This window comes from Struthio camelus, chromosome 12 (assembly GCF_040807025.1).
Source record: "Struthio camelus isolate bStrCam1 chromosome 12, bStrCam1.hap1, whole genome shotgun sequence".
Classification (NCBI taxonomy): Eukaryota; Metazoa; Chordata; class Aves; order Struthioniformes; family Struthionidae; genus Struthio; species Struthio camelus.
In genome coordinates, this window is record NC_090953.1 from 1,179,066 (window position 1) to 1,197,365 (window position 18,300).

General features: G+C 36.7%; 1 protein-coding gene and 1 long non-coding RNA gene across 5 annotated transcripts in view; one reads left to right on the forward strand and one right to left on the reverse strand.

Moving 5' to 3' along the window:
• CTDSPL2 (CTD small phosphatase like 2) overlaps positions 1–8,617 on the forward strand; it is a 48,582-nt gene extending 39,965 nt beyond the window's left edge. For 2 of the 3 annotated variants that reach the window (XM_009686375.2, XM_068958056.1), the window contains exons 9-13: positions 1,226–1,288; positions 1,384–1,463; positions 3,930–4,056; positions 4,945–5,040; positions 5,519–8,617. In XM_009686375.2, the coding sequence (XP_009684670.2) occupies positions 1,226–1,288; positions 1,384–1,463; positions 3,930–4,056; positions 4,945–5,040; positions 5,519–5,584 (432 nt within the window). In that variant the 3' untranslated portion in view covers positions 5,585–8,617. The remainder of the gene's footprint in view (positions 1–1,225; positions 1,289–1,383; positions 1,464–3,929; positions 4,057–4,944; positions 5,041–5,518) is intronic. The other variant, XM_068958055.1, reaches the window with a different exon arrangement.
• Positions 8,618–13,927: 5,310 nt separating this feature from the next.
• Positions 13,928–18,243, reverse strand: LOC104151489 (uncharacterized). 2 transcript variants are annotated; one of them, XR_695786.2, is made up of 3 exons: positions 17,927–18,243; positions 15,461–15,524; positions 13,928–14,406 (listed from the first exon to the last, which is right to left on the reverse strand). It is a non-coding gene; the product is annotated as an uncharacterized lncRNA (long non-coding RNA). The 2 variants fall into 2 exon arrangements; XR_011143669.1 differs by having other exon boundaries at positions 13,929–14,406; positions 15,461–15,871; positions 17,927–18,223.
• Positions 18,244–18,300: the final 57 nt, after the last annotated feature.

Sequence of the window (18,300 nt, forward strand, 5' to 3'; positions counted from 1 at the left end):
GTCTTCATCTGTAATTGGGTAGGCTGAGTTTGGGAGGGCTGAGCCCAGTAGTCCACCAGCTCATAAACACAGTGGAGATGCTTTGCCTCAAGTTGCAGCCAGCAACATAGATGAAAACTGAGAGGTGAAGAAACTCAGCATGCTAACCTCCAGTATTAGTTTGACATGTTATAGCCTCATGCTTTCACTGAAGTTGGTATTGGTATCTCACATCCTACTCAGTTGTCATAGAACTTCATCTTTGCTCACAACAAATTCCAGTAGCACGAGGTCAGTAGTACAAGAGACCTTTAAGTTTTCATGTGTGTTTAAAGGGTACATGTCTAAAATTAGACCTCCAGATAGTCTAAAAGATTCAAGATATGACAGCTGAGATTGTAATGTGTAACTTTCGTAGATTTCCATCTGTGAGATATATATTATGGATATTTTCAAACAAAAACAGGAATTCAAAAATATCGCACCACAGGAGTAGAAGAATAGTCCTTGATATGTACCGTGAGATCTCCCATAGTGTTAAGCCATTGGCCTCAAGCTATAGATTTATCTAGAGTCCACCATGTAAGGCCAAGTCTTTTATTTTATTATCAGAGAGAGGGAGATGCAGAAGTCTCTTAATTTTGTATCTCTTCTCTTGAGTCTACAGTTTTTTACAGGGAATTGTTTATATATGAGTGCAGTTCTTTGTTTGCTGGTGGTACTTCAATTACTGGAACCTTGGAAACAGCTGAAGTCAGCTTTTTTTATTGCTTCTGACACCCCCATATTCACTGTGTAAGTCTTGGCGGAAGAAGGTTATTGAGAAGACTGCTTAGTTTATACGCTGGAGCACGTTATCTTGTAATTGAATGATGTTGAATGATGTTGCGCAACTGGTAAAAGCGGATTCAAATTGTTTAGTCAAAGTAGCTAGTTTCATTTTTTTGTTTAGCGATTATCCAACTTTTATATTTTAATTGAAATAAGTTCTAATTGCATAACATTTTCCAGTAAAATTGTTAAGCCTATTTTTATCATCTTACCCTTTTATTTATAGGTGCTTTGGCAGAGGTTGCAAGCTAATTTAATTTTTTTTATTAAGTTGTTATTGTGTGGCTAATTCCTATTTGCCGCTTACTTCATTCATAATATCAATTTTGACTAAATCTTTACAAAATGATAATTAGTAGCACAGGTGATAGCAGAATTATTTTGAATCTTTATTAAAAGCCTATCTCTACTTCAGGTTTATGTCCGGTTAAGGCCATTCTTCAGAGAATTCCTGGAACGTATGTCTCAGATTTATGAGGTAAGAATAATTAGATGCTACCTTTGAATTTCCTTTTTACATTATATTCACATATTTATATCTAAAATAATTACTTTCCGCCCTTTAATCTGCAGATCATTCTTTTTACTGCTTCTAAGAAGGTGTATGCAGACAAGTTACTGAACATACTAGACCCTAAAAAGCAACTGGTCAGGTAAAAATAAAAAATTGTGAACATACCTGTTGTAAGCAACCAAAGTAGTTTTCCTAATAAATGTAATGAAGAAGCTGATTATGACATGTTCTTTGTTCCAGTGTCTCACTAAACTGATTCCTTGTGTTTATATCTAGTCTGTCAAAGAGTGAGAGAAAAATGAAATGAAGTGATTGAATTATTGTTTTGGTGATAAGATAAATCGTGTGGCCTAAAAGCTTATCTGTTCCTTTTCTGTAGCATATTAGAATTGCTCACTGAAAATGACCTCTTAGGTATCAAAAGCATGTTTCAGCTGCTTTTGAATACATATATCGAATAAAGAAAACAAACTTTTTTGATAGAAGATTAGATTACTCTTAAACTATTCAAATTTGATTTCTTATTTATAAATTATGAATTATAGTTATCTTCACAGTCAACATTTTTGTTTCTTATTCAATTACAAAATTATGTATTTGTTATTTTTGCAGCAAAGTTGTTTTGGTTTTTCATTTCTTGTGGGTTTTTTTTCTGATGCTGAGGTTTGTTTGGAAGGGATTGGTATTTCTCAAGAACTGTACCTTAAGACATAAGGAAATTACATAGGATGAGACTCCTTCTGTTATTCTCATGGCGAAGGTGGACTGGTAGGTGAGCAAGTTGAAACAGAAGAGGGAACTTCTCAAGGACTCATCCTAAATAGGCTATTCCAAGCAAGGGAAGTAAACAACTGTACTTAGTTGTGGTCAGGACTGTATAGATTTTGTATTTGGGAGGTCACGGTCAAGTGCTTCTCTGCGTCATTTTATTATAGTTTTATTGAGTGAAAACTTGGTTTTATTTAAATGCATAATAAAATTACCATTTTGACTGAGATGATGATTCACCTGTTGTTTTCACTTAGCAGTTTCGGGACATCATAACTCGAGAGCGTAAAGATAAACTGTCGCTATTTTTAATCCACGTAATTTCTGTGCTTAAAACATAGCAAATGCTTTTATTTTATCTAATTGAAATTTGTACTGAAGTCAGTACAACATAAAGCACTAAAATAATTTATCAGAAGCACTGTAGGGCAGGAATAATCTTATTGCTTGTTTCCATGCGGCACAGCAGAACCCTGGTTTCTTATGGATAAACTAATTTGCTACTGCGTTTTGAACAGGCAAACAAAACTAGACTTTCAAAGTTAGAAATGCATAATCATTGGAATATCTGAGCCTATCTGAATCACAAAGGCAAACAGGATGTATGAGCAAGTATGATACTTGCGCTGACAGAAAACGAGTCTAAGTGTGCATCTGTAGCACTGGAAATCTTTCTGCAAGAACCTAATATGTATGATTCAGGATGGAAATTTTAAATGCACTGGGAACAGGAAAAATATAATAAAATGTACAGCCAAACAGCATTCTAAGAATTTGCAGATGGATTCATGTGATTCATGAATTTACTGTGATTCATGTGCCACTGAAAGCTGACATCAAGGCATGATTAGTTTTGACATTAGCCTAAAGGTAGACTTGTCAGGAGGCACTCCACACATATGACTCAGAATCTATATATAAATTCATTTGCTGCTGAGGCATCAGCTTATTTTCCTCCATAGCAACATTAGGAGTTCAACCCCTTTATGAAATTAAGCACACTACGTACAGCTTCTAAAAACTTCACTTGAAGATATGAGCTGCCTTAAAGAGACTGCATTTTAATACAAAAATATAAAACTCAAAATCAGTCTAGTTCACAGTTTATTTTTAAATTGTATTTACAATTGATATTCAATGAAATTTCAGTTTTATTCCCAATATTTTTCTGAGTCCTTTTATTCTATGCAAACATTTGTTATATATTTCTTCTGTAATAACTTAAAAGGGAGCAGACTAATTGGAAGGGAAGAAGTTGATGGAATGTTTTGGCCTAAAGGCTTTTGTCAAGCTCGAATAACTGAAATAGGTTAATTGCAAACAGAGGTAACATAAAAAGGAAACCATTTCTTCTGATACTTTCTATTCTAGCATGCAATGGCATAGGGAGGCTTACGTACACCAATGGTTAGAACAAAATAAAAGGAACCAACTTAAATGGGTTCCAGTTCAGGCATAATTTCTGAGGTTGGGGCCTTGCAAAAATCATTTGAGCATTTAGGGTCTCTTGGTCAACCCATCTGGAAAAATGGTTTGAAAGCAAGATCCTGTTGATAACTATTTGATAAATCTGAGTTGAGCTTTTCTGGTTAAATAATATACAAAAACAAACAACTGCTTGCAGAATTAGATTACTTATAAAAGCTACTTCACTAGTAATTTTAACAGTAAAAAGCTCAAAAGAGAGAACCTATCTATAAATGAAAGAGCTCTTGAAAAAGAGTGAAACAGATCAGAAGAAAAAAATTGTGGATAATATTTAGAAAACTTTCTTTTTCCCTATGCAATGTAGATTTTGTAATTTGTCTCATTAATCAGTATTTTAATTTGATCGCAGGCATCGACTTTTCCGTGAGCATTGCGTTTGTGTACAAGGAAACTACATAAAGGATTTAAACATTCTTGGTAGAGATCTTTCAAAAACGATCATAATTGACAATTCACCACAAGCCTTTGCCTATCAAGTAAGTAAGTTGCTATCAGCAAACTTCAGATATGGCCAAAAACTTTCTGGAGGAAAAGAGTGGAGCCTTATCTTTTGATTTAACTTTGTACTTAAGTTTTATGCATAACTTTTGTGTTTAATTTTACAAAGAGATCCTTTAGCAAAGCACTCGCATTTCCTTGTTCTTGTTATTTTTGTAAAGAGCTGACAAAGAGCAAACTAAGTGACTTACTATATGAACAGACTTATATCAGTTTTATTTCTCATTCATCTTATCTAAAGAAACCACCGATCTGCTAAGACAGTTGCTTGGACTCTGTTGCAGATTTAGTCTTTTAATACTAGTGAAATGATTAAGAACAGATTGCTGGTTGACGGGACACACACAGACCTGTGAAAATTGTTTATACTTAAATGTTCAAGTTATACCCTGGGATTTAGTTTTATTCCAGAAGTGTGCTATGTAATTTTTCTAGCTGTAATTTTTCTAAATTTTCCTACCCTATCAATAAGGGAATGCAGAATGTGATCTCTAATGTCTTTGTTAAAGAACAAAAACCTCAAAAACCTGTCTGACCTAGCCTCATGTGCACATACAAACTACAGCCAGTATACAGTTAGTATCTGTGAAAGTTTTAACATCAAATTTTCTCAGTAGAAAATGCTTTTCGCTTCAGCAGAACTTTTAGAGCTAGATATATTTCTGCTTTGATATGGAAACGTTTGCAGTGATTTATGCAAAGAAAGGAGGTATTTTATAAGTTAATTTTAATACAAACTGTAGAGCAAAGATACATTATTAATAAACTCTAGCTTGGATATATTTTTTTCCCCAAAATGCTATTTCACAAGTTGTATCTGCAGATAAATTCAGTATAAAAATTAATAACACATGATTTTACTTTAGCTTTCAAATGGAATTCCTATAGAAAGCTGGTTCATGGATAAAAATGACAATGAACTCCTAAAATTGATTCCCTTTCTGGAGAAACTTGTAGAGCTGGTAAGTATTTCCTTTATTTGGCCTCTGTTTCTCCTAATATGTTACAATTAGTGCATTTAAGAATTGACATATTTTAAGATTTTGATTCACTGAGATTTACACTACTGTAAGTCATGTAGCTCTCTTTTTGAAAATATTACTCTGAGCAGTAATACAAAGTATGTACCAGGACTACTATGCCTTTAATAAAGACCCAGAGCATTCTGACATTAGTTACAAAACTGAATGTCTGTAGGAATTTAGGTTAAATAACGCTTGTTGTTGGCCGTGAGGTATGCCTTTCTTTTTTTAGACGGAGATAGTCGTACTCCAAAGTTGTGGTGAATGTTATTTAATTATTTTTGTAAGTCTCTTGTAATTATAAATATGCAGGGATTATATTTTGTTATATTAAAATACTGATGTTAGAATCTTGTTAAAATCTGAGTTATAGATACATTCATTCTTTTAAAACCTGCAATTTTATTTCTTCCTACAGAATGAAGATGTCCGACCTCACATCAGAGACAGATTTCGCTTGCATGACTTGCTACCCCCAGATTAAAGCCTTTTGTCTAATTACTGAAGGGGGAGAAAATGCAGGACCCTTTTGGACTAAAACAAAAACATTGCCATTACTGTTGAAATTTTGCATTTTTGTACCCCGTCTTGCTTTTTCTTATCTTTGGTGCCCAACAATAATCAAGGGTTACAGAAAGAGACTTTATATATCTGAGATTGAATACATACAGTACAATACAGTACAACGCAGTAGGTAGGCTAGAACAGAAAAGTCTTTAGAACTAGTGCAACTCCAATGAAATTTTTTTATGTACAGGACATCTGCAGTTTATAAAGAATTCTGTTTCTGCCACCAGCAGTTTGACCTGTAGAAACACAGGATTTTATGATATAACAGAGATTGAAAATGGACTCTTATTTTCTCTCTGTTCGGTGCTCTAAGTGGGTTTGTAGCCACTTTTCTGTTACTTTAAGATTCTCATTTCAACAGGAATGGCCAGTAAAAGTTGTTTTATTTTTTCCTGTTAAGGTTTATAACCTTTTTACATTTTTGACCTGTATTAGATTAGAATTTCATTATGCATTCCTTTTAGTTGAGGCGCTTCATAGTTTTTCTGGAAATAGCCAAATTTTATTAGTTTTTTATTATACAGTTGAATGGCCGTTTTCCTGCTTTGTCTGCCTGCATACTGTATATTTGTTTAAAAATATTCTCTAGTTTTAGTCCATGTAAGTTTCATTTAGGAAAAAAAAACCCCTGCATTTATATTTTGTTTCTGTAATATTCTACTGTAGTTGAAATCTTTTCAAAAATCAAGAGACTGGCTAGATAAGAAGAATAGAAGAATTACTAATATTCAGAATATTTAAACCATTGTGATGGCATGTACTCTGGACAGTCAATATCTTGCAGTGGCACAAACAACTGATGGACAAGGAATACCTCAGACTATACTGTGCATGGAAGTCTTTAAAGGAGAATTAGTTTGGTCACCTGGTAGGTTTGATGCAATTCAGTTTCTGCTGCCTTCTGTTTCCTCCAAGAATGAAGTATTCTGCACAGTGGCTCAGTATTTTAAGATGTTGTGCATGGGCTGATGGTACCTCTGTTACGCTGTTCGTTACAATCAGTTTAAAACTCTGTGTAACAGTGAAGGTATCAAACAGTAACTATGCATAATCCTGTGGTACAGTACACTCCCATGCCACCAATGCAGTCAATATGCTATCATAGTGGTTTTCTATGCTATATGGAAATAGTCTTTAAGCCTTGGTTCTCTAATGCAGCTACTACAAGAGGTTGATATTTTTATAATGGTGTGTAATCTCCTTTTCAGGAGGCTTTTTATGGAAGGTATAATTTGTAAAAGTTAGGATGCTTTGCCTCTCGACTGCATTAACATGCCATAGGCTCAGACTGTTTTTGTGTAAAAGATGTCACAGAACGGCACTTTTTCTAAAGAGAAGTTTGATATTTTGTATGCTTGTTAAGAAAGTACAGTATTGGAAATTAAAGGTGGACAACTGATAATTGAGAAGTATGTCAATTAATTTTTTATGTATATTACCTGTTTACTTGTACAATTTTATTGTACAAATTACATGCAGTTTCATTTTCAAATGAGTCCTTAAAATAAGGAAAATCTTTTTAGGAAAACATTTAATTTTTGTATTTTTTGATTTTAAAAGGCATGAGTTATGTCAACTTTTTCCAGTGTATTAATGAAGATTTTAACTTTTCATCAGGTTGAGTGTTTTCTTACTATATTATCTGTTGTGTATGTAGCTAGCACATTGTGTCACTGAACTGTTTAAAAAAATTAGCATGTAGAGCAAGCCTGTTTTGTGGAAAATCCTTATTCATTAAAAAAAAAAATCATCATGGCAGATTTTCTGCAAAAAAGTGAAAACATTTGCAATTCAGAATACTGATTTTTTTTTTTGTATTTAAAGAAAGGTATTTTGCTTGCAGGAAAGAAATACTACAGATTCATTTTAATGAGAATCTTTTAAATGTATTTATCTTTAGGGCATCTGGGCATCTTTACGCTGTTTGTCTTATGTCTTTATTGAAATAAAATGTACATAACATTACCTTTATATATGCTTTTGCGCAGACGTGTGAACCCTGTAACAATCCCCTTTTCTTCCTGTTTTTATGTTGATAAGATGGTTCTGGAAATATTTATAGATTTTGAAAATGGTCAGCTTGTATTTGAATTGCTACATGGTTTGCCAACTATTTTTTAGTTGTTTTTTTAATTGTAAACCTGATCTAAGATTTTTTTTAATTAGTTTAATAGTGAATCCTTGTTCAATGTGGAATTCTTCCAAATTTCTCAGAGTAATTTACATAATAGGACTGCTTTAAAATTCACTAATCTACCAGAATGAAACCATTTTTGTTAAGTAGTTCATGGCTTTTCTCTGACTGTAAAAAGAGATTATCATCTGTTCAAATAATGTCCTTAAACACATGCGTCCTATCTTTGGCTAAAACCATTATAAAAGTGCTTTCTTTAGTTAAGGAAACCAAAGCATACATTGCACTTTACAGCTGTATCTGTGTTGTGATTATCAGATCGGTGAGGGAAATCAAAATGTAAATTTGGGGGATTTAATTCTACATAGATGCACAACAAAAATAACAGAGACTGCTTAGTAAACATATTAAATATTAATATTTTAATGTGCTGCAAGTCTGGTATTTATCATTCTGAACTTTCTTTGCAGAATGAGTCTACCTTCTTCAAAATGTAAGTTCCTAAAAAATATCAAATCCTTCTGACATAAATAGTCTTTGCATGAAACAGAGTTATATTTAATCAGGTTTTATCTTCGACTTCATAGTTTAAAGGGTGAGACTTAACTGTTTCTCTGACAGTAGTTTGGATCAAATTGTCCACTGTGTCTACACCAAAACTGACATTGATAACTATGGGGGTCTCGGCTATACATATTGCTCAAGTCTTGAATGTAGAATTGTGTTACTTAAGCAGATAATCTTGTAGCTGTATCATTTATTCTAATTTTATGTATTTTTAGAAAATACTCACAACATTCTATTTTCAAAGTTCTTCATGACTTCATTTGTGGTCTTTTCTTTGATTGTGTTATCTGTGTGTCAATTTTACATGTCCATATATATGCTATTCTAAGTTGGAGCATTCTTGGTTCTGACAGCAAAATAACTATAATATTTCATATTTACATTGGCAATACGTGCTCAATCTTTTGGGTTTTTTTTTTTTTCTTTAAATTACTGCTTAGATGGAATAGCATTCACGTTGGTTTTATGTTTTTTTTTTTCACTTTGGAGTCATTTCACCTTCTACCTATATAGGAAAATAAAATATTTTTTCATTATTATGCAAAGGTACCCAAAAGTCTGATTGTGTGAAGACCTGATCAAACATCTCCCAAAGCAAGAGCTCTGTCAATGAAATGCATGCTGAGGAGACATATCTTCTTTAAACAAAGCACTTAAATATGTTATTAAAGATAATCAGATACGTAAGTGCTGTGCTGAGTAAGAACAGAATGCAATGCTTGCTTAAATGCCTTAGTGAGGTAGCGATTCCAAGTTAGTATTCCTTTGGCAACAGGACTGTTTTAACAGTTTTTTTCTCACTTGCTGTTAGGAGCAAGTGTCCTTTTAGGACTGCACCTTCCCCACCCTCCCTCCCAATTCAGTCCTTTCAGACACCTGACTTAGAGGGCAATCATACTGGTGGTTGGATTGGCATCGAGCCCTGGTAGGGGATGGGAGAAAGGGACCAGGCATGAGTGCCTGAGGAAAAGGTGGCGTGGATGAAAATCTGATGAACCCCATCTGCCACCAGTGGGACAGCAATGTGGACCCACAGTCTGAAACAAGCTTTACTAGTAGAGTTTGTTATTTGGTAAGGAAAGCTGTCCAGAAATGCAAAAACTTTGTTAACTGTACTGAGTAAATACCCATATTCCTTTATTTCTCCTTCCGGTTCTAGCTTCCTTGTAGCATTGCTTTGCAAATCATACTCTTTTATCCTTCCTTGTCTAAACCAACTTGAACCAACTACATGTTATTAATATGGCAAATTAGATCATGAGATTCATAACTTCACAATTTAAATTAAAACTAAAGAAAGTCACTGTCTGTGGTAATATAGTGAACTGTAACTGCAAAACTAGTCATGGGACTCTTGCTGTCATTCCTCTTCCTTCTGACTGGACTGGCACTGAGTAAACCTGAATTTCGGGAATAACAAAAGTTAACTGTGCCTTCTTCCATTCCCTCATTGAAATGTGCTCCTTTATGTACCATTTGAAGGACTTGGACAGCACACCTTTACAAAGCTAAGATTTTAATGTAAAATTAATGCTTACATAGTTGAAATTAATATAGTATATCTAGCTAAATTATAACGTAATAGAATTCAAGAAGTCAGGGCCAGATAGTAAATATTAACAACATCCTGTCAATTAAAAAAAAACTACCAGCTCTACCTACTGGTACAGTATCAGCTCAGTTTGTTCCAAGAGATGCAAACAGAAACTAATCATTATTATCACGTTAAAATAATGTCTTCCATTTAAAGAAAAATATTAAATATTCAGTATTTTCTGGTGAAAGGACTTGTATGGATATATGTGACAAAGAAAGCAGATGGTATCTCTGATCTGCAGTCATTCTAATTAAATCAGTCAACTCCATTAAGGTTCTTAAAGTAATTATCAAAAACTGATCCAGAGATGAAAGAAAGAAGTCATAGTCAAATGGTACCTAGGCAATACAATGAGCTTCAGAGTCAAACAACAGCACATAGCTAATTGTTCATGGCTATCTACCTCTGGGGAGGAGGTAAATGTCTTCTGTTTTTAGAAGATGAATGCCTGTTTCTGGGAGGCTTGATCCATCAAAGGTGTTTTAGTATTATTTTCAGGGAAGAGGATTATTTTGAATATTGGGATAAAAAAGAGCCTAAAAATCCATTCTGTGAATAGTATGAATTTGAAAAGTATTTTGCAGAATATAAAAGAAAACAAACCAACCAACCAACCCCAGGATTTACAGCTTAAGTGCGTAGATCCACAACAGCTTAAGCTAGTCAATTCTAGGTGGCTTTCGCCCCATCTTTTCTTCTCTCCCTGGGCGTCCATTTATTACCCGCTTCCTTGTGCCAGCCCTGATGCTTATGCAACTGCATGGTGAGCCTGTGCAGGAAGCCGATCCAGCCGAAAAATTTAAAAAAAAAAAAAAAAAGAAAAGAAAAAGTGGTGGTGTGGCAGCTAGGACTCTAGGGCTTGGCCTGAGGGCAGCTGAAGTTGCTGTGGAGTTGCAGTCTAAGTAAAGGTTCATGGGAAGACAATTACTCTGGAAAAATAATTGGCATATTTAAACTTATTCAGTTAGAGAAGAATGTTACTGTATATCTTGAAGAAGTTAAAGGATTATTCACAAAGATTAGATTAGGCCAAAACCATGTCATTTCAGATTTATATCCTAGGTTCTTGATATTTAAATAAAATCCTAAGTTAGTCAATAAATTGCTGATGGAAAGTAGCACACAGGCATTACTTTCTTAGTTATTAGTCATAATTTTGTAAAAAAAAAAAAAAGAAAAGAAAAGAAAAAAGAAAAAAAGAAAAAAAAAAAAAGAAAAGTCCTTTCAATATTAGCAACTTTTTTGGGGGGGGAGCAAACAAGGATGGCCTTCTAAAGATTAACTTGTACAGATTTGGTTAAGCACATCGTTATCTTGGTTGTCTTGACAGTGTAATGTAAAACTGTTTTTCTTTATTTTTTGATACTTGCAAAAATGTCATTGTACCTGATGGACTGAATCTTGTAAAAATTCTATTGAAAGAGAACGTATGTTCTACAAATTTATGTTTCTTCTGCCATCATTTCTAGTATATAGAATCATAAAGATTTATATTAAATATTTATGCTCTAGCTACTGTTCTTATGATTTTTAGCTGATATCAGCCTTCACTGAAGGATCAGTTTTCTGTAAAGCAAGGTATTTCTCATGTCACTCTTCAAGCTTTAAAACTGAAGGAAAATAAATGTTGTGTATGTGTTTTTATAAAAGCTAAGGATACTGGAGAGCAAACAAGAAAAAAAAAGATGTGTTTTACGGACTGAAATTGTTACAGCAGATTCTTATAATATAGTCTTGCTTCAATTCCGATTTTCAATATGTAATACATATTCCAGTGGATACCTTTTGTAAAATTACCACAAAGCCTGATCTGTCTCATTTTTCATCTGTTTCTCCTCCTTGGCAGAAACCTCTACACTTCAAAATAAGAACTGTTTGGTTTCCTAGGATTTAGTAGTTCCTTTGATTCAGAGAGTTATGCTGGGCAGGGTGTTCCTCTTTGTGCCTTAATTTCCTCATTATTCCCGTTTTCCACTATGAGAATAATACTTAACCATTTTAATCCAAATGCTTAAAGCACTTCAAGTGTGCTGTGTAAATACACAGTATTTTTATAATTAACGTGGTCCCAATCATAACAGTTCTTAGTCGTTTCGTAATTATCTTCATAGCATATTAAGCTTATGAAATGGTGTTTAGACTTGGTGAGGATGGATATAACATTATATATTTGATCTATAATTATGTCTCTTGTTATTTCTACTGCCCAGTAAATGGATAATAACAACAAAAAAGGGATAAATTTGGAAGTGATTTTCTTCTAGCACAGATCATAAGAGGCTCTTCCACTTGTTATATGAAAAACTGATGTTCTTCTAAATTTATTGTCTTCAGACAAATTGTCTTTCTTTTCCACTAAATCTCTCAGCTTTTCACTTGAAATAACACCTGAAAAGTAGCAGAAAACAAGAGGTTATCTCCCAGTTTTTCAGAATGGATAGTCTACATATACACTCACATCGGGAGTGTATATATTTCCTATTACTCAAGGCACATAAAAGCAGCACGCTCAAACCTAATCTGTGCACAGGACAGACAAGCACAGGTTATAGCATGGAGCGTACAACTCCAGTTTCTTCTAAGTCGCAAAAATGTAACTCCATGAATTGTGGAGGACCTTGAGAGCAAGGAGACAGTACGGAGGAACTGAATGTAGTTTTGTCAAAGAACTCAAGTTCCTGTTAAATTATTTGTCCTTTTATCTTTGGGTGATGGTCTGCAGGTAGATGAATATTGTGGGAGACAGCAAGCATGTTACTAATTAACTGGTAGAAGACTCAAGAGTCCTTCAAACAGAGAATGATTCCAGTACAGTTTTAGTGTCTTGTCAGCCTGTGACGTTTCAGTGGTCGCGTTATGCTTGGTGAAGGTATGGCTGAAGCTTCTTATCGCTACAGGGCGACTATTGAAGATTGAGCTCTTCCTCACTCACGCTACCAATGCTGGCTGACTGCTGATGGAGTGTGTCCTGAGACTTGCTTTCACGATCTCATAGCATGTCTTAAGTGCGCCCACTCATTTTGAGAGATTTTATTTGGCAATGGATCTGATTTTTGACAAGGCATATAAACAGCATGAGTGATTTTTCCAAAATACCTAGGCCTCTGAATGTGAAAAGGGAAAAGCCCAGACTCTTGTTCTAGATGACTGAAGGTTAGAAAAGAAAACTTATTAGAGATTAATCTCTTGATTAAGATAAAACTCTCATACCACGTTAAGGAGAAATACTGAGTCTGTCCAAAGCAACACATTCTCCCTGAAAAAGAAAAGAGGATCTACCATAAGGTTTGCATTTCCATCAGTCTTGTAGCAGAGGTAAAGGCACCAGAGAAATCTGTAGAGAGATAAAGGAATATGCAGATTTAACAGGGAGCATTAGTACACATTGTCCTAAGTTTTGTGTTTCACTATAGTGAGTGGAAGATCCTCGAACAGAGGAGATGATGTCCCTTCAGAAATTTTAAGAAGCGTGAGGCAAGGCAGAGAAGGGGTCCAGTCCACAGGAGAGTGGTGTGCTGAAGTAGCAGCCTAGTGGAAAAATCAGATTCTCTTAACTGCAGCAGTTATTCCAAAATAGTTCAACGGTTAATACGGAAGAGAACCTGGTCCATTAAATTGACGTACTTGGAGAGCTATTTATAAAGACTTACGTTACTGGAAAAGAGCAGGAGTACTTTGAACAGAGATCCTCTAGCATGCACACTTTTGAGATGGAACGTTTTGAGGCTGGGTTGAATCGAGTGATACGACATTTGCATCAGTAGGTTTGGGAACAATGGTAGAGGTTTCAGGAAACTGCTTAGACGAGGCTGAAACAATCAGAATAATTTTGGTGCTTTTTTGTCTTATTTCAATCAAGATTTGTGGAAGCAATGGGACTGGAAGAGAGGCGCACACCCGACGGTCTGACCATGCGACCGCAATGAACCTAAGAGAAAGACCTCAGGCGCTAAAATATTTGAGACAAGAAGTGACGTTTATTCCTGATGTGGACAACGCAAATCTACTTGAGTGGCTCCCGTTCACAGACTACTTTGAGGATACCAATGCAGATCTCCCACTCAGGATTTGGAGACAAGAACCTGCACAGCTCATCTGATAATAAATTCAAGGTCTGCATTGGTGAACTGCTGAGAGATGAGTACTGTTTTCTATGTGTCAGTCCCAGTATGGAATTGCTTCCTGATAGAGGAGGAAGAATTTTACACCCCCTTCCTGATGATAGAGGACATGGTAGTATGGCAGTTCAGTATGATCCATCATTACTTGGACATGCAGACATCATATATGAGATTGGAACATCTTCTAACAGCCTTTGAGCTCTAGCATCTTGAAGTGGAACTGCTGACTTTTGGAAATACGCTTCTAAAGTCAGTTGCGAGAAAAAGGGTCAGAGAAGAAAAGATGCGTTTCCTTGCAGATCTTCGGCATCTGAAAACTAAAACAGAAAGCAGATCACCCCCTGAAACAGGTGGTTTGGCTTAACTGAAAAAAGTACCTAGCAGAAGGGTACGCTGTTTGTGAGTATAGCTCACACAGGAAATAATGAAGGAGGTGCTTGGCATGGCATGTCATAAAATGCAAGAGTTCGTGCAGCTTGAGAGAGACAAGTACTGATTTACATTAATGGTTGGCCTGGAGCTCAATTATAAAATCAAGTTAAAACAATGTCAGAAGCAATGTCACTGCTAGTGCCAAGAGTTGCTCAGATGTATGCTATGGCCTATAATGGCAGCAGGATCTACTTTTAGAACGCTCATTCTGAAACCAAAAGTTGGTCTTTATTAGCAACTAAAAAGCGTGCACCATGTATATCCTCTTATCAACCAGTGGGCTGGAGATAAGGAAAGACACCCAAATATATGCCTGAATTGCTGGTGACCCTTTGAAGCTATGGAGAAAAAGAGGGACCGTGAGTTAGTAAAGATCCCTCATCACAGGAATTTTATCAGTGGCTTCGCATTACTACTATCTGAAAATATGCAGCATGACGACAGTCACAGACTGTTTCCCAGAGAACAATGCAATAGTAACGTTGGCTAGTGTCACCATTCTAAATTTGAAAATTTAGAGCTTTAATTTCCTTAGATTTTGAATGGGTCACCAATGTCTCCTCTTCTTCAGCATCAGAAAGTTGTTGCTGTAAAAACTCTTCTCCAAGAAGCATCAGAATTGGTTCAGTAAACTCCCCGTGAGAAATCTGATCAGATTCTCATGTCCCTATGACATCACAGAGTTGGGAGGCGGTGATGAAGTAAACTGGATGAAGTTAATCAATGTTTCCAACATTTATGCATTTGACAAGGTAGAAGGAAACAGACCAGTGTAACTGGTAGAGGCTAGGCTGGATCTGGTTGTAGCTCCCAGGCATATCAGCGAGTTTGATGTTTAATCCTCAGACAAAACAGTTCTCCACTTCTAACCTATTCCATCAGGAACATCCAAACAACATGAAGCATCAAACGTCAGGTCTTGAACAGACGTCTGCTTACCTCTGGCTAAATCAGAGCTCTGGAGCCGTGACAGTCGCTCTCTCTGTCTTGCGTGCAGAACAATCTAAAGGGACAACACAGGCCTCAGAGCATTTCAAAATAAAATATTCCCTGGTAGCAGTGGGGAAGAAGTTGGAGAAGAAGTTGGAGAAGAGTGACAGCTTGAAACCGTAAGAGGCAAACAGTCCCTTTATAATCTGCAGCAAGGTGAAGGTGTAAACCCACTTCTCTAGAAAGTTCAAGCACTTAAAATACTTATCCTGGAATCTGTGGGATGTAGCAGTTTTTGCGGCATCCAGGGGGGACTGGAAGAAGCGCAGAGAGAGTTTTCACTTCTATGGATCTACTGTTTAAAATGAATCCTCCAGCCAGTGGGATAGCAAGAGAATGACTTTCCAATGACAGCTGGCTCTAGAAATTAAAAAATGCAGAATTCATTTGCTATTTGGTGTGGGAAAATCACGGCTACAACTGCGTGTGCAGCGTGACTTCACTGGACTAACTGCAGCGGAACTAAAGGCCCCTGTACAGCAGAAGTAAGGCAGCTTGGATATCTGTGGATTTGTGTCCTGTGGTTGACTGACAGCTCAGGCTACAGCCCTTCCTTCCACTGAGTCTGTCTTCCATCTGATACCTATTTTATATTTGTAGACACTGAATTCCTGTAAGGGACCTTTAGACCTCTGCTCAATTTGGTTAAAGCCAGCTGGTGAGTTCAAAGTTTTTAAGTAAAGGACAACTATAGTGATTGCAAGGCCACGATCCCCCCTGGGAACTGAGCTAAAAACCCCACCTTAAAGAGAAGGAATTATGCAGATAAATTGTGAAAGCATAATCTGGTTGCTAGACTATCTCTACAGCTTTACTGCAATCCTACGCCCATGTTTATTTGTGGTTTGATCACGAACCTGAAAGCTGGGAACTGACTAAATCATAACCTACCTTTACTATAAATTTATACTATTATTAAGGGGATTAGGAAATAGTTTATGGCACCAGTCTGAAACAACTTTTGAAAGTATTTTCTCTTTTCTTCTCTCCCATTCTGTTTTAAAGAACTCCCTCTCATTCCCTGAACTGAAAATAGCTGAGGGCTGAGTAGTATTCAGGTGGACGTAAGCCGTGCTAGATGAATCTAGAGCATTTCTCATTAGTAAAACTTAATTATTTCTGAATAGGATTGCCTACTTAGAGCCTGTGACTTAAGTTGTTTTTGTTCTGCCTGTTCTGTCTGTATTTATGAGTTAGGAATAGGAAGAATAGAAAGTCATTCAAATCCTGTGAATAACTGTTCTTGGCTCCGTTAAGGGTAGGAAACAGATATGCAGTTATTAGCCATATTTGTTCAGATCCAGTGGAGCTTTCATTTATAATCATTGCAAGGCATCCTAAAAGAGAAATATCTAAGATGTGCAGGAAGTTATGTAATTTCTGTTGGACTGCTTCCCGAGAAACCTTAAAAAGTTCCCTAGTACTGATACCAGAATACTCTGTATTGGTGTGTCAATACCGGACAATATATGATGCTCCAAAAAACTGTGTCCTGAAATATAGCATGTAAAGGTCTCTTCTTAGTCTTGGGATCACAGCATTATATACATTTATTGTCTGATAAGGGGCATAACGTTTGAGTCATGGAAATTTTTGTACTGAGAAAGCCTATCAGAAAACAGAGATTCCATTGCTGAAGGAAATGTTATTATCAAAAGCCTACGAATAATGTATTAATTATCTGCAGCTATTTAAATTAAATTATTGAACTATAGTTTGCGAGCATGAGATAAACTATATAATCCACAACAGCACAAGCTGACTGAATTGAAACTGAATTAGGTTTTTTGTAGCATTCCCCCCCCCCCGCCCAGTCCTATATATTCTATTTCTAGTGTTTCTTTCTTATTTTTAAGAATCAATCCATACAAACCTAATAAAAATATGCCTGATTGGGACATAATTTTTTTTCCCTTCATAAAGGGGCCTATCGACAGTATCGGAGGATATTTTTTACTACAAAGCTGTAGTAAACGAGAGGTAATCGCTGCAACGTCAGGTGGCAAAGCTTACCGTGCATGAGGCTAGTTCCTAGAAGCTTACGGTTTTCTGCTGTATTTTTTATGTCGTTAGCATATTTATGTTTTAGCTCTGCCATCTGCAGAGGGCGTGAGGAATTATCTCAGGCTCAGTCACAAGCCTCATCTTTACCAGGGAAAAAGATAGTTTTCGGGCACGGGGCGGCCTGCGCCGAGTCCCAGGCTCTCCGCAGGATCATCCTCGTACGGACGGGTTCCGTAGGTACAAAACGGTACTATTTTAACCTTACCAGGGTATTAAAAGGAGTAGGACGCACCAAAAGTGGGCCCGGTTATATCCATAGGAAAGTTCTTAAACAGCTTATTCCCTGTCCTCTACAGGGCAATACACCACGACAGCAGTACGTTTGACAGTAACGTTTTCTGTGCCTCCCACCTGGAACAGCAATCCCAGCCTTCTTTTCCTAGTGGGGACGTGTTCAAACACAGCAACCGGGAAACCCCTTCTTCCTGAGGGCAGCGTTTAAGGGCGCGCACTGCTCCTGGCAAATCTCTACCGTACGGGGCAGGCTCCTTTCGCTCTGCAGGTGTTTTATGACAACGCTACAAAACACTCGCAGCCCCCTCAGCCCGGCACCGACATGGCGGCCCCGCGGCCCCCTCAGCCCGGCACCGACATGGCGGCCCCCGCACCCCCTCGGCCCCCTCAGCCCGGCACCGACATGGCGGCCCCCGCACCCCCTCGGCCCCCTCAGCCCGGCACCGACATGGCGGCCCCACCCCGCCTCAGCCCGGCACCGACATGGCGGC